This window comes from Erinaceus europaeus, chromosome 16 (assembly GCF_950295315.1).
Source record: "Erinaceus europaeus chromosome 16, mEriEur2.1, whole genome shotgun sequence".
NCBI lineage: Eukaryota > Metazoa > Chordata > Mammalia > Eulipotyphla > Erinaceidae > Erinaceus > Erinaceus europaeus.
This window is the reverse complement of record NC_080177.1, coordinates 17,954,543-17,970,297: the sequence shown is the minus strand read 5'-3', so window position 1 is coordinate 17,970,297 and position 15,755 is coordinate 17,954,543. Positions and strand designations below refer to the sequence as shown.

Genomic DNA, 15,755 nt, shown 5'->3' with positions numbered 1-15,755 from the left:
AATTGACATCTAAATGTTATCACTTCCTTTTGCTCAACTGCCAGAGGACTCAGTTGGATGGAGGCTTAGCAAAACTAAATCCATAGCCATGCCCTTTCTAGTGAAGCTGTAAACTAGAAAAACAACCAATTATCCTGGTCTCCTTGGGCTTGTTCTTTGTCCGTCCATCCCCCACTGAGACGAGGACAATTGAGCTCATTTAATTTGTTTATTTTATAAATTAAAGTACGAAAAGGAAATTCTAACAGGCACAAGAATAAGTATCTTAGGAGTATAGCCCTTCAAGCAAGACCACCCCTTTGTGCCAGTCCTGCTACTGTACTCCTGGTGACTACTTTGCAACTAAAAAGGCTAGTGTCCTCATCACATGTGAAAAAAGCTCAACTGACTGCGTTAGAATCCTAATCACTCTTCACCAAAAATTCTTAGCCAGGTTTCCCCTTCGCAATGCCTAACATGTTAAGATTCCAGATGACTTTTACCCATGTCTAACACTAAAGTCTTAAATACAGAATATCTCACCGCTGAGGATATGCAAAAGAACATAGGACAGTTTTCAGAGCAACTCAGTAGAGGCACTTAATTGTCTTTTATGCAGTGGCACATTGTTGGAGAAAGTGGAAGGAAAACTATTCACTTGAATATGTAAATTTCACGTAATTTTTTTTTCTTTTTTTTTTGTTTATTTTTATTCTAGTTTTTTATTTTTTTATTTTTTTCTATTTTTTTATTGTTTTTTTTTTGGACTGTATTTTATTTTATTTTATTATTATTTTTTTTTTATTTAAGAAAGGATTAATTAACAAAACCATAGGGTAGGAGGGGTACAACTCCACACAATTCCCACCGCCCAATCTCCATATCCCACCCCCTCCCCCGATAGCTTTCCCATTCTCTATCCCTCTGGGAGCATGGACCCAGGGTCATTGAGGGTTGCAGAAGGTAGAAGGTCTGGCTTCTGTAATTGCTTCCTCGCTGAACATGGGCGTTGACTGGTCGGTCCATACTCCCAGTCTGCCTCTCTCTTTCCCTAGTAGGATGGGTCTCTGGGGAAGCTGAGCTCCAGGACACATTGGTGGTGTCTTCAATCCAGGGAAGTCTGGCCGGCATCCTGATGACACCTGGAACCTGGTGACTGAAAAGAGAGTTAACATACAAAGCCAAACAAATTGTTGAGCAATCATGGACCCAAAGCTTGGAAAAGTGGAGAGGAAGTATTAGGGAGGTACTCACTGCAAACTCTAGTATACTTCTGCTTTCTTACTTTGGTGCCATACTCCAAACTCAGTCAATTTCTGCTTTGCATTTCTACTTCTTTTTTTTTTTTTTTACATGCATAACATTCCCCAGATTCCCATTTAGCAATACAACCCCCACTATTTCATTCATCATTTTTCATGGACCTGTATTCTCCCCACCCACCCACCCACCCACCCCAGAGTCTTTTACTTTGGTGTAATACTCCAATTCCACTTCAGGTTCGACTTGTGTTTTCTTTTCTAATCTTGTTTTTCAACTTCGGCCTGAGAGTGAGATCATCCCATATTCATCCTTCTGTTTCTGACTTATTTCACTCAACATGATTTTTTCAAGGTCCATCCAAGATCGGCTGAAAACGGTGAAGTCACCATTTTTTACAGCTGAGTAGTATTCCATTGTGTATATAGACCACAACTTGCTCAGCCACTCATCTGTTGTTGGACACCTGGGTTGATTCCAGGTTTTGGCTATTACAAATTGTGCTGCCAAGAACATATGTGTACACAGATCTTTTTGGATGGATGTGTTGGGTTCCTTAGGATATATCCCCAGGAGGGGAATTGCAGGGTCATAGGGTAGGTCCATTTCTAGCCTTCTGAGAGTTCTCCAGACTGTTCTCCACAGAGGTTGGACCAATTGACATTCCCACCAGCAGTGCAGGAGGGTTCCTTTGACCCCACATCCTCTCCAGCATTTGCTGCTGTTACCTTTTCTGATGTGTGACATTCTCACAGGAGTGAAGTGATATCTCATTGTTGTCTTGATTTGCATTTCTCTGACAATCAGAGACTTGGAGCATTTTTTCATGTGTTTCTCGGCCTTTTGGATCTCTTCTGTGGTGAATATTCTGTCCAATTCCTCCCCCCATTTTTGGATGGGGTTATTTGTTGTCTTGTTGTTGAGTCTGGTAAGCTCTTTATATATGTTGGTTATTAAACTCTTATCTGATGTATGGCATGTAAAGATATTCTCCCATTCTGTGAGGGGTCTCTTGATTTGGGTAGTGGTTTCTTTTGCTGTGAAGAAGCTTTTTAATTTGATGTAGTCCCATAGGTTTATACTTGCCTTAGTCTTCCTTGTAATTGGATTCGTTTCATTGAAAATGTCTTTAAAATTTATGCGGAAAAAAGTTCTGCCAATATTTTCCTCTAAGTATCTGATAGTTTCTGGTCTAACATCCAAGTCCTTGATCCACTTGGAATTTACTTTTGTATTTGGTGAAATACAGTGATTCAGCTTCATTCTTCTGCATGTTTCAACCCATTGTTTCCAACACCATTTGTTGAAGAGACTCTGCTTTCCCCATGTAATAGTCTGGGCCCCTTTGTCAAAGATTAGATGTCCATACGTGTGGGGCCTCATTTCTGGGTTCTCAATTCAATTCCACTGGTCAGTGTGTCTGTTCATGTTCCAGTACCAAGCAGTTTTGATGACAATGGCCCTATAATATAGTTTGAGATCTGGCAGTGTGATGCCTCCGGTTCTGTTCTTTTTTCTCAAGATTGTTTTGGCAATTCTAGGTCTTTTCTGGTTCCAGATAAACATTTGTAGCATTTGTTCTATTCTAAAAAATGTGCTTGGGATCTTGATGGGGATAGCATTAAATTTGTAGATGGCTCTGGGTAATATATTCATTTTGATGATGTTAATTCTTCCAACCCATGAGCATGGAATATCTTTCCACTTCTTTGTGTCTTTTTCAATTTCTTTGAGTAGTGACTCATAATTTTCAGTATACAAGTCTTTCACTTCTTTGGTTAGGTTTATTCCTAGATATTTTATTGTTTTTGTTGCTATAGAAAAAGGAACTGATTTCTGGATTTCAATTTCTTCTAACTTAGTGTTTGCATAGAGGAATGCCACTGACTTTTGAATGTTAATTTTATAGCCTGACACATTACTGTATTGCCTGATGGTTTCCAAAAGCTTCTTGCTAGATTCCTTAGGTTTTTCCATGTATACTATCATGTCATCTGCAAATAAGGAGAGTTTGACTTCTTCTCTTCCAATCTGTATGCCTTTAATTCCTTGCTCCTGCCTGATTGCTATGGCAAGAACTTCCAACACTATGTTGAATAGTAATGGTGATAGTGGGCAGCCCTGTCTAGTACCTGATCTGAGGGGAAATGCTTCCAGTTTTTCACCATTGAGTATGATGTTGGCTGTAGGTTTGCTATATATAGACTCCACTATCTTCAGGAATTTTCCATCTATTCCCATTTTTTGTAGTGTTTTGATCATAAAGGGATGTTGTATTTTGTCAAAGGCTTTCTCTGCATCTATTGATATGACCATGTGGTTTTTGGTCTTGCTTTTGTTGATGTGGTGGATCACATTGATTGATTTACGTATATTAAACCAACCTTGCATGCCTGGGATAAACCCCACTTGGTCATGATGAACAATCTTTTTGATATACTGCTGTATCCGGTTGGCTAGAATTTTGTTCAATATTTTCGCATCTATGTTCATCAGAGATATTGGTCTGTAGTTTTCTTTTTTGGTTGTGTCCCTGTCTGCTTTTGGTATCAGGGTGATGTTGGCTTCATAGAAGCTGGCAGGGAGTATTCCAGTGTCTTCAATCTTCTGGAAGACTTTTAAAAGTAGAGGTATTAGTTCTTCTTTGAAAGTTTTGTAGAATTCATTTGTAAAACCATCTGGTCCAGGACTTTCATTTTTGGGGAGATTTTTGATAACTGTTTCAATTTCATTAGCTGTGATGGGCCTGTTCATATTATCTACTTCCTCTTTACTTAGTTTTGGAAGTTGGTAGGTATCTAGGAAATCATTCATTTCTTCCAGGTTCTCTAACTTGGTGGCATATAGTTGTTCATAGAAGCCTCGCATGATATGTTGAATTTCTGCAGTGTCTGTTGTGATATCTCCTCTTTCATTTACTATCCGATTTATTTGGGTCTTCTCCCTTTTTTGTTTTGTGAGTCTGGCTAAAGGTTTGTCGATTTTGTTTACTCTTTCGAAGAACCAACATTTACTTTCATTGTAAATTTCACGTAATTGTTAAATTTATTGGCATGCTGTGTAAGCTTCCATCAGTGGTTAATTACTAAATGTTTATTTGTTTATTTACTTATGAAAGAGGAGAGAGCCAGAGTATTACTCTATCACGGGGGGGGGGGGGGGGGTTAGAAATTGACCTCGGGGCCTTGTGCATGCAAGTCTTGCACTCTAACATCAAACCATTTCCCAGCCATTCTATTTATAATTTTTTGTTTTTAATAAATAGGAAAGGAACTGGGTGATGGCTTCCCTGGCTGAGTGCACACATTACAATGCCCAAGGACCCAGGTTCAAGCCCCGGTCTCCACCTGCAGGGGGAAAGCTTTGCGAGTGGTGAAGCAGTCCTCTAGGTGTCTATCTGTCTCTCCCTCTCTATCTCTCCCTACCCTCTCAATTTCTGGTTGTCTCTAGCCAATAAATAAAGATAATATATAAAATAAAATAAATAAGAAAGACATGCTTACGGAGAAGGAAAACATTCAGAAAAATGGAGGTTAATAGTGGTAATAGCAAAATACTGTGAGTATACCCCAATATTTGTACATATTTATACTTTTTAATGTTTTATTTATTTTTACTTATTGGATAAAGACAGAAATTGAAAGAGAAGTGGGGGACAGAGATGGAGAGAGGAGACAGCGACACCTGCAATATTGCTTCACTACTCACAAAGCTTACCCCCTACAGGGAGGACCAGGGACTTGAAACCTGGGTCCTTGCTCACTGTAACATGTCTTACTTTACTGAGTGAACCACCACTCAGCCCCTGTACTTATACTTTAAAAAAGGTGAACCTTATATGCTGGGTGACATGTCTTCATAAAGCTGTCATTAAAAAAAAGAAAATAAGGATAATTATTATTAAAAGAATGAGTTGAGGGTGGGGTAGATAGCATAATGGCTATGACGCTCATGCCCAAGTCTCCAAAGCCCCGTGTGCAATCAATCCCTTGCACCACCATAACCCAAAGTAGAGCGGTGCTCTGGGGATAAAAGAATGAGTTGAGAGATAGATTGATTTTAGGAAAGGGAGATGAAAGAGATTCTAAGACAGATTTGCAGCTCTGAGATTCTAGCAGTGCTGCTGAGAAAAGACATCAAGGGTATTATGGAGCGTTGATTTGCATAAAACCACAAGGAAGAGAACGAAAATATTAGAGCCAGACTTGAAAGAAACCAGAAAGGATAATCCCAAATAATAATAACAAGTAAGGGGAAAATCCAGGTGAAAGGTGTACAACTAGCAGTGATAAAACAGAGAATGAATGATGAGGCTATTATCAGTCCTGTCAAAATACTAATACAAGAGAGCCCTAAGTGGTATCCTGGCTGTGCAGTCAGGAATTCCTTTAACTAAATGCCAAAGAAACAAAGACAGGTCTTGCCAGGGGTTGGTGGGTTGCTCATTTCAGTTACGCTTCACCAAAGCATATTTGGAATTTTCCAAAACTTCTGAAAATTTTCACTAAAAAATTTTTTTTAATGTTTAATAGGACAAACACCCAGGAGGTTAATAGCTTTATATCTGTTTTCATTTGTCTTTGTCTTACCTATGTTTTTCTTGTTAATTTTACTCTTACCTCAAATTCCTACTCTCTATGTCTAGCCTGCCTCTTTCTCTCCTCTCCTCTGTTGATCTCTGGGCAGATTTTGTTGCCTCCTGAATTCAGCTATTTAATTCCTTCGTAAGTATTTTTCAAATGAGTACTTGATGGCAGGAATCATGATCAACACTCGGATCCTGGACCCACCCCTCAATGACATTATGAACTAGTATCCTGTGTCGCTCTTTCGTCTTTGTTTTCAAGCTCCCAATTCTTACTCCCCAGAGTGAGAATTATTCTTACTTCTTACCTCTGTCAGTCCTTTTACTCAGCTCTCCCACTGATACCCTGTAAAGTCTGTGCAAGAGAGTGAAGCCAGTTAAAGGAACGCCTTGTGAACCATCTCAATAGGGAGGTTGATTCGTTGCTGGGATACAATCTTACAAGATGCTTAGAAGTGACGACTGGAGTTACACTGTTCAATTTCACTATTACTTGCTAGACTATAGATGACTATGAGCAGGTTACTAACCTATGATAGCGGATTATCATAGTATCTACTTCTTAAGACCACAGTAAAGGGAACTGAATCAACATATATGATGTGCTGATAAATGCTCATTTATTAAAGTCTTAACTATGACTGTGTCAATTTTCTTTATTCCATCATTAGACTCCAAGAAAAGGCTACCAAGAAACCTCATGAAGCTAGGAAAGACTCTGACAAATTTCTATACAAACTGGTAAGTCTCCTTGTAGAAAATAAATGATTATTCTCTATGAAACACATAACTATATCTGAAGCAATGTATAGTTTCACAATATATGGCAGAATAGAGCCCAGTATTGCTCTTTAAGCAGCCACTCACATATTAGAATCATCTCTGTTTTACATGTAGTGACAACCTTAGTCCCAATCCATGCTTCTGACCAGAGGCAGTTTTTGCAACTGGAGAAACATCCAAAGGCAGCCAGAATTACAACTAATAAAAACTTCTTGGTATTTGAAGTCAAATGTTATTTTCCATTAAGAACTCAAAAAAATCTAGGATTCAAGCTACGGTGTTAGGTGAGTGGCCCCTTCAATTAACAGAATCAGTACAAGACAGAAGTGATAAGGTTCTAAACAGGACTCCGGTCTGAAGAAAGAACATGAAGGAGCTTTCTCCATCCTTCCAGCCACCTATGCCCCCCTCTTTTCTTTTTTCTTTTTTGCCTCCAAAGTTAATGTTGGGATTCAGTGCCTGCACTATGAACCCCCACGGCTCCTGGAGGCCATTTTTTTTCCCCATTTTTGTTGCCCTTGTTGTTGTTGTTGTTGTTGATGGATAGGGGGAAGAGAAACATGCAAACTTGCTTCATCACTTGTGAAGTGACCTCCCTGCAGGTGGGGGGCTGGGAGTTCGAGCCGGGATCCTTATGCCAGTCCTTGTGCTTGCACCATGTGCGCTTGACCCGCTGCGCTACCATCCGCCCACCCCCTTCTCTTTTCTTTCCTTAATTTGTGACAGTCTTGTTAGATCTTTTGAAATACTTTCTTCCCTTCCAAAAAATCAAGAAAGATTGTGTAGATAATAGTTCACAACAAGTTTGAAAGGTGGACATTCTGAGGTCAGGAATAGGGAAGAACTTTTTATCTTCAGCATGTCAGGTTTCATTAAAAAAAAAAAAACCTACAACAAAAACAAAACAAACAAAAAAACCTAGAACAATTCTCACTGACTACTGGTGTAACATCAAAAAGAGGGCTCTGATAATCTAATTAAAATTCTATACAAACCAGAAAGGTGAGTGAAGAATATTAAACAAATAGGATTAACTTTTTGTACTTCCAGAAAAAAAGAACCATTTCTCCTGCACTCTCTTTCCTATCAGTGATAGAGACACGAGCACACAAAGCAAATATTTTATAGAGTATCAGGAGGGAACCGTGTGAGCATTTGAGGGAAGCATCCTTGACCTCAGCTGGCCTGGGTAGCAGGAAAACTGCACAGATTAGTGGAAAGCTATGGCAGAGGAGAGTCAGGGCCTCAGCTAAACATAGCTGCTAACACCTCCCCAAATTCTGTGTTACTCTGCAAGTAACGGAGAAGAAAGTGTTATCTAATCTTCCACTGCTAGAAATAGTGACTTGTTTAAAAAAAATCTCTTGATTTGGACCACAAGTGTGAGAATGCCACGAGAGCTTAACTAAATATATGGCAGACCAGGTGTAGCCAATAGCCTGCTTGGCTGTAGTCCCTGATCTAAGTGCTGCCTGGGTTTGGAATTCTGCAAAATTTGCTTCTAGCCAGGTTAGCCGCTCCTTCTACATTGTACACCAGCTAATCCCTTCACTTCTCTCGAGCATTCTGAACACACCATGTTTACCCAAACTCATACGCTTTGTCCATGTACAAGTTTATTACCCTGCTTTCAAATTCCACTCAACCTGCAGGGTCCTGCTCAAATTCTACTGCCTGTGGTTTTTTTTTTTTTTAAGTTTATTTATTTTCCATTTTTGTTGCCCTTGTTGTTTTTCATTGTTGTTGTAATTATTATTGTTGTTATTGTTGATGTTGTCGTTGTTAGATAGGGCAGAGAGAAATGGAGAGAGGAAGGGAAGACAGAGAGGGGGAGAGAAAGAGAGACACCTGCAGACCTGTTTCACCGCCTGTGAAGTGATTCCCCTCCAGGTGGGGAGCCGGGGGCTTGAACTGGGATCCTTACGCCGGTCCTTGCTCTTTGCGCCACGTGCGTTTAACCCTGCCTGAGGTTTTATTCTAGTGGTCCCAGCTGTATGCTTTCCAGATAAGTCTGATAGGTCTTCATTTGTAGAATAAGTCAATAACAGTTTGGCTGATAAACAGCAATTTTCTCCTTCAAGCCACATGCACATCAAACCAGATATGACCCATCTTTGCATAACCAAGGCCTCCAAAGCGGAGTCATAATGGAAATTCTCACTCAGCCTGTTTTGTGTGCACCAAGAAGAAATCCCATGGTGAAAAGATAAACAAGATAGGAAAGCAGTGGCAAGTTCCTTCTTTTTAAGAAATTAATTTTTTTAATTGCCATCAAGGTTGTTGCTGGGACCCAGTTACCTGTATGACAAATCCACGGCTCCTGTTGCCTATTATTCCTTGTTCTTCCTTTTTTGGTAGAGACAAAGAGAAATCGAGAGAGAGAGAGAGAGAGAAAGAGAGAGAGGAAGGGAGAAAAGGGGACGTCTACAGCAATGCCCCACTGCTCGTGAAGCTCCCCTCGTCCACCACCCCACGGTAGGTGGGGACCAGAGGCTTAACCCCAGCCCTTTTGCATGGGAACTAGTATATTCTTATCAGGTACACCACTGCCCATCCCCATGCCTTTATTTATTTTTTAACAGTGGCTTTAAGGAAACATATACCGGGGGCCAGGCAGTGGCGCACCTGATTAAACACTCACATTATAGTGTGTAAGGATTCAGGTTTAAGCCCCTGGTCCCCCCTGCAGGAGGGAAAGCTTCATAGGTGGTGAAACAAGGCTGCAGGTGTCTCTCTGTCTCTCTCCTTCTCTCCTTCCCTCTCTCTTAATTTCTCTGTCTCTGTCCAATAATAAATAAAAATATTTTAAAAAGAAAATGTGACTATACATATAGATAGATAGATAGATAGATAGATAGATAGATAGATAGATACAGATATAGATATATATCAACCACACACCATTTTTTGGGAAATGGCAAGATATTAAAAAGCAGAGAATTATACTTTTAAATCAATTCTGATTTTGGATTATATGGTTTGAATAAAACACAAAATTCTTTCACCAAAGTTGTCTTAAACTTTCTATAGTGTTTATTGTTCTCATACAAATGGAAAGAGCACCTGCCATTTTGCTTTAGAATAAGAGTTTCTTAGTACTTTATATGTGACTTGTTATCCTTCTAGAAATAAAGTTTGTTATCCCTTGAGAAGCTTTTCCTCAGGCTCTCTGAAACTGAACTTTGAGACGAAGATGTCCAGTCCCTGACATATTAATGAGCAAAAACAAAGGGTAACAGAGTGCTGTGACGGTTTCCTGGGTGATTCATCCATTGCCACTGCTACTTCAGTTATTAGATAGCATCAACAAAATGCTTGCTTGCTCCCCCCCCCACTAGGGTTATCACTGGAGCTCAGTACCTGCACACCTCCATTGCTTTCAGTGGCTATTTTTCTTTTCTCTACATAGAGGGTGAGAGACAGACAGGGGTAGAGAAGAGAGATAAAATGACAGGAGAGACACTGCAGCGCTGCTCCACTGTTCCTGAGACCACTGCCCCTGTAGGCACTCCCGTGTGGTGTGACCCAAGGCTTGAGCCCAGGCCTCACCACATGGTGATGTGGGTGCTCCAGCAAAAGGCTTTTTTTTTTTTTAACTGAGGGGTTAAATTCTTTGCAGTGCATTGACATAGGCATACAATTTGATTATATAATAGGCTCCCAGAATTTTCACCCTATCCTCCCTACCCTTCCTTTTCCAGAGTCCTTTTTTTTAAAATTATTTATTAATTCCCTTTTGTTGCTCTTGTCTTTTTTAATTGTTGTAGTTATTGTTGTTATTGATGTTGTTGTTATTGGATAGGACAGGGAGAAATGGAGAGAAGAGGGGAAGACAGAGAGGGGGAGAGAAAGGTAGACACCTGCAGACCTGCTTCACTTCCTATGATGCGACTCCCCTGCAGGTGGGGAGCCGGGGCTCAAACCGGGATCCTTACACCGGTCCCTGGGCTTTGCGCCACCAGTGCTTAACCTGCTGCGCTACCACCCGACTCCCAAAAGGCTCTTTTATGTAAGTGTTTATGTAATTCTTAGGCGGGTCTTGTATGACCTATCCAAGAGAGAAAGGCATTAGTTTACCATGAGTGCATGGCCAAGAATTTTTACCTATTTTTGAGGAACACAGATCGGCATCTACCAACACCAATGCCCAATCCTAGAACCTACCTTGAGACCTTCCATATTCTTACCTACATACCTCCATGCCTGTCCTATTGCATATGACCTGCATATAAACTTAACCTTGCCAGACATACAGACAACAATAAAATTCAAGGCAAAGAAGGGGTTGCCCAGAACAGTAAACATGCCTCTTAGATTCGACAGGCATTTGGAGGAAGGTAGAATGGAAAAGAAAAACTTAAATTTCATGAATATACTGAATTATCACTCAGATAATGTTCTATTTCAATGTGAGTAACTTCTCTATTAAGTGGTAGAGGAAGTTCAGCACCCTAGGAATTGAAAGTGAGTATTCACTGGGAAGACAGCACAATGGTTATGCAAAAGACTTTGATACCTGAGGCCCTGAAGGTCCAGTTTCAATCCTCAGCACCACTATAAGCTAGAGCTGAGTAGTGCTCTGGTTGTCTGTCTATCTATCTATCTATCTATCTATCTATCTATCTATCTATCTATCTACCATCATCTGTTTATCTATCTACTTATGATTGTTCCTGTGATTTAACTTGTTAAGAAAAATCAAATGGGCCTCGCATTTTCTCCCTAAGCACACCTCTTGTGTGTGTGTGTGTGTGTGGTTTTTATCTTGATAATTGGTAGACTCTCATATTCAAGTATAAGAAGCCCAAGAAAATGTGTCTCTGTAATTATGTATCATTTTTCAGCAGTTTTCTGAACTTCAAACTGAGAAGGAGTTTCTCGCATCCCTCTCATCATCAGCAGTAACATCAACAACTGAAGACAACTTTGAGGAAGCAGAAGGAAGCGAAGTCGGAAATGACAAAATTTAGCCATGTGGAATAGAATTCAGTTGTATTCGTTTAATTGCAGCAGGGCATGTTATTCAAGTTCAACCCGTGAGGTCAGTATTGAGTGTTTTCGTGTTTGCCATCCATCCTGAAGTCAGTAAATCTCAGTAAACCATCCTGAAGAAATCTGCCCAAGCATACTCTTGGCTCTTATTGGTAGAAAACATATTTTAAGATGGAAAATAATTACTATGAAGCATAGAGAGCTTTCAATCTTTTCTTTGGAAATACATTTCAATAATAGCAACCATTCATCATAATACAAAACAGAGAAAGGATTAATTTACTGTGGCATAGGAAGTCCTGCCAGTTCCTGAATGCCCTAAATAGTTTCTCTGAGATTTCTTACATTGTTTAGGCCTCAAGAAAAACCAAAGCTCCACCTCCAGGTTTGGTTGCAAACAAACTCTGCTTCTCGGGTGCTAAGCTCCGACCACTCCTATCATAATAAGCTCTGCGCACACTGGCTAGGAAGCTGGGCAGCTTGTCAGCAGGCACTATTGAGACTGTGCAGCCGCCCCATCCTGCTCCAGTAAGTCGTGACCCTTCAGCTCCAAACATCCTGAAACAACAAGGAAAGACGAAATATGAGGTCTTGTAAATGAAAATGAGAGTGATTTGGCTAGTGCTTATTAGAATTCAAAGCCTACCCAGGTTCCAAAAACAAAGTGTGTGTGTGTGTGTGTGTGTGTGTGTGTGTGTGTGTGTGTGTGTGTGTGTGTGTGTGATGGATTGATGTCTTCAGACATTAAGAAATATATACTGTAGAAACTCTTAAATCTCAATCTTTGCCTCAATTTTGCTGTAACGAAGGTGGGACAGGTCAAGAAAAGAAGGATGTAGGGGTGAGGTGGTGGTGCACCTGGTCAAGCACACATTACAATGCTCAAGGACTCAGGTTCGAGCCTTTCGTCCCCACCTCCAGGGGGAAAGCTTTGTGAGTGGTAAAGCAGGACTAAAGGCATCTCTCTCTCTCACTCTCTCTCTCTCTCTCCCCTTTCCCTCTTGATTGAAAAAGAAAAAAAGGATGAATATGAGTAACACCACATGTAAGTGGAACTGGGAGGCAGAGTTAGGAAGGGGGAAACATGGGATGAAATTTGGAGTCGGGGGCAGGTACTGCAACCAAGCAAGGGACTCTGGGGAGGGAAAAGAACAGGTGCTTTAGGAAAAGAGGGGTTTGAAGTCCCTGATGGGGGTGGGGGAGATAAAGGTGTGCAGCAGATACCTGTTATGCAGAGTGGGGAAATTGTACAAGTGTGTCAACAGATTACTGTAACTCATCAACCCCACCCAATAAAATTAAAAAAAAAAAAAGAAACATAGATTGTTTCTGAGGGTGATCTGAAATTTAATTAAGATCTCAGATGAGTCCCTGGGTTTGCTGCTAGGTCATAAAAGTTTGCACTGCTACTGTTTCACTTGAGTGGTTTAGCAAGCTTACAGGTGATCAGACAGAAAGAAAGTTTGAAAGAAGATAGGCAGTGGGATTCTATTTTTGGAGGCGGAGCTACGAGCAGCAGATCGCTTTTTCTCCTCTCCTCTCCTCTCCTCTCCTCTCCCGGATCAACTAGGAATACCAAAGGAGACCACCCGGACCGAAACAAGACAGGACTAGAATGACCACAGGAACCCAGTAAATCACCCGTGAGTACAAACACACGTGGCTGGTGACAGAGAGGAGAGAGGGGCCTAAGGAGAGATTAAGTGACTGCTAACAGTTCAACAGTTTGTCAGTGGAGACACCACCTCCAGTCTGCTCCACAACAAGGGGACAGCTGAAGGGAGGAAAGGACTCCCCAGAGACTCACCAAGTGCAACTCTGAGTCTCCATTGCTACTACCCTCAGAATCTGGAGCAGCAACAGGGAGGGACACCAGGGGACAGAGATCTAACTGGGAAACTCAGGAGAAGCCCTATACCTCGGTGGCATAGCTGAGGGGCTGTGAAAGTCTCTTTGCATAGCCACTGGATTATCTTTGCCACACCCTGCTTTATCTCTTGGTCAGGAGTCAGTGATTAAGCTAAGAAGCCTATTGATAGTGTAAAAGCCCTCAGGCTCCCATAGCCTACAGGGAAGAAAAAAAAAAGAGGCTTTTACACCACTGAGCTCCAACTCAGGGATTGAAAAAACTGTTAACTTCCACCACGGTAAAACCTTTAATTAACTTACTTAGACACAAGTCAATACAGGCAATAGTGATCAATAATTTGAAAAGTACTGATAAAGGGAACTCATAACATAATATATAAAATGGTTAAAACAACAACAAAAAATATTGGAGACTCGAACCAGGACAAGAGTCCAGCTAAAAGTCCTCCAGAGGGTGAAGCACAAAACAACGAGTTCAACATCCAAACATTAGCTAAGGAAATAATAAAAGGAGTGAGTAAAGAAGTTGAAAAAATTGTAATCAGAAATGCAGGGACAACAAATGAGAATATGGAAGAAAATTCTAATTATCTCATGGTTATTAGTGAGCTTAAAGCTGAAATCGCTGAGCTAAGAAGGCAACTAGCTGAACAAGCTAAAACAGTATCAGAGCAGGGCAGCAAAATAGATGAACTCCAGAAAGCAGTAGAGGGCAGAGAGAATAGAAGCTATGAGGCTGAAGACAGAATTAGCAAGATTGAGGATGAATTAGAGACAACTAAAAAAGAAGTAAGAGATCTTAAAAAGAGATTAAGAGATGCTGAAAACAACAACAGAGTCCTATGGGACAACTTCAAAAGAAACAATATACGCATTATTGGCTTACCAGAGGAAGAAAGAGAAGGAGAGGAAGAAAGCATTCTCCAGGCCATAATAGCTGAAAATTTCTCTAGTCTAGACAACACCAAAGACATAAAGATTCAAGAAGCCCAGAGGGTCCCAAACAGAATTAACCCAGACCTAAAGACACCAAGACATGTCATACTTAGAATGGAAAGGAATAAGGATAAAGAAAGGATCCTCAAGGCTGCAAGAGAAAAACAAAGAGTCACCTACAAAGGAAAACCCATAAGATTAGCAGCAGACTTCTCCATACAAACACTACAGGCCAGAAGAGAATGGCAAGATATCCTTCTCAATGAGAAAGGCTTTCAGCCAAGAATACTATATCCTGCTAGACTGTCATTCAGACTAGATGGAAGCATCAAAACCTTCTCAGACAAGCAACAGTTGAAAGAATCAACTATCACCAAGCCTGCCCTGAAAGAAGTTCTCAAAGGTCTCCTATAAACAACCAGACCACCACAAATAGGACATATATCAAAACACTCTAAAACTCTACAAGAATGGCATTAAAATATCTTCATTCTTTGATATCAATAAATTTCAATGGCCTGAATTCACCTATTAAAAGACACAGAGTAGGAAGATGGATCAGAAAACACAACCCAACAATATGTTGTCTACAGGAAACTCACCTAACTCAACAAGACAAACACAGACTTAAAGTGAAAGGATGGAAAACTATCATACAAGCCAATGGCCTACAAAAAAGGGCAGGAACAGTTGTTCTCATATCTGACACGAAAGACTTTAAAATCAATAAAATTTTAAAAAATAGGAATGGACACTACTTAATGCTCAGAGGATCAGTCAATCAAGAGGACTTAACAATTATTAATATCTATGCACCCAATGAGAAGCCATCTAAATACATCAAACATCTACTGAAAGAGCTACAGCAATATATTAACAGTAACACAATCATAGTAGGGGACTTCAACACCCCACTATCTCAACTTGACAGATCATCCAGGAAGAAAATCAGTAAAGATATAAGGGAGCTAAATGAAGAGATAGATAAACTAGAACTATTGGACATTTTCAGAGTCATTCATCACAAGAAACTGGAATACACATTTTACTCAAATCCACATGGATCATTCTCAAGGATAGACCATATTTTAGGCCACAAAGACAGCATCAGCCAATTCAAGAGCACTGAAATCATCCCAAGCATCTTCTCAGACCACAGTGGAATTAAACTAACACTTAACAATCAACAAAAGATTAGTAACTGTCCCAAAATGTGGAGGCTCAAGAGTACACTTCTTAACAACTTCTGGGTCAAAGAGGAAATCAAGGAAGAAATCAAAATGTTTCGAGAGTTCAATGAAAATGAAGACACAAGTTATCAAAATATTTGGGACACAGCTAAAGCAGTCCT

General features: G+C 40.3%; 2 protein-coding genes across 7 annotated transcripts in view; one reads left to right on the top strand and one right to left on the bottom strand.

The window, feature by feature from the left end:
• FAM227B (family with sequence similarity 227 member B) overlaps positions 1–11,725 on the top strand; it is a 182,315-nt gene extending 170,590 nt beyond the window's left edge. For 2 of the 3 annotated variants that reach the window (XM_060174636.1, XM_060174634.1), the window contains 2 exons: positions 6,496–6,565; positions 11,452–11,725. In XM_060174636.1, the coding sequence (XP_060030619.1) occupies positions 6,496–6,565; positions 11,452–11,577 (196 nt within the window). In that variant the 3' untranslated portion in view covers positions 11,578–11,725. The remainder of the gene's footprint in view (positions 1–6,495; positions 6,566–11,451) is intronic. The other variant, XM_060174635.1, reaches the window with a different exon arrangement.
• Positions 11,588–15,755, bottom strand: part of GALK2 (galactokinase 2) — a 197,387-nt gene continuing 193,219 nt past the window's right edge. For all 4 annotated transcript variants that reach the window (XM_060174638.1, XM_060174640.1, XM_007517331.3 and 1 more), the window contains one exon: positions 11,588–12,157. In XM_060174638.1, coding sequence (XP_060030621.1) covers positions 11,950–12,157 — 208 coding nt within the window. In that variant the 3' untranslated portion in view covers positions 11,588–11,949. The remainder of the gene's footprint in view (positions 12,158–15,755) is intronic.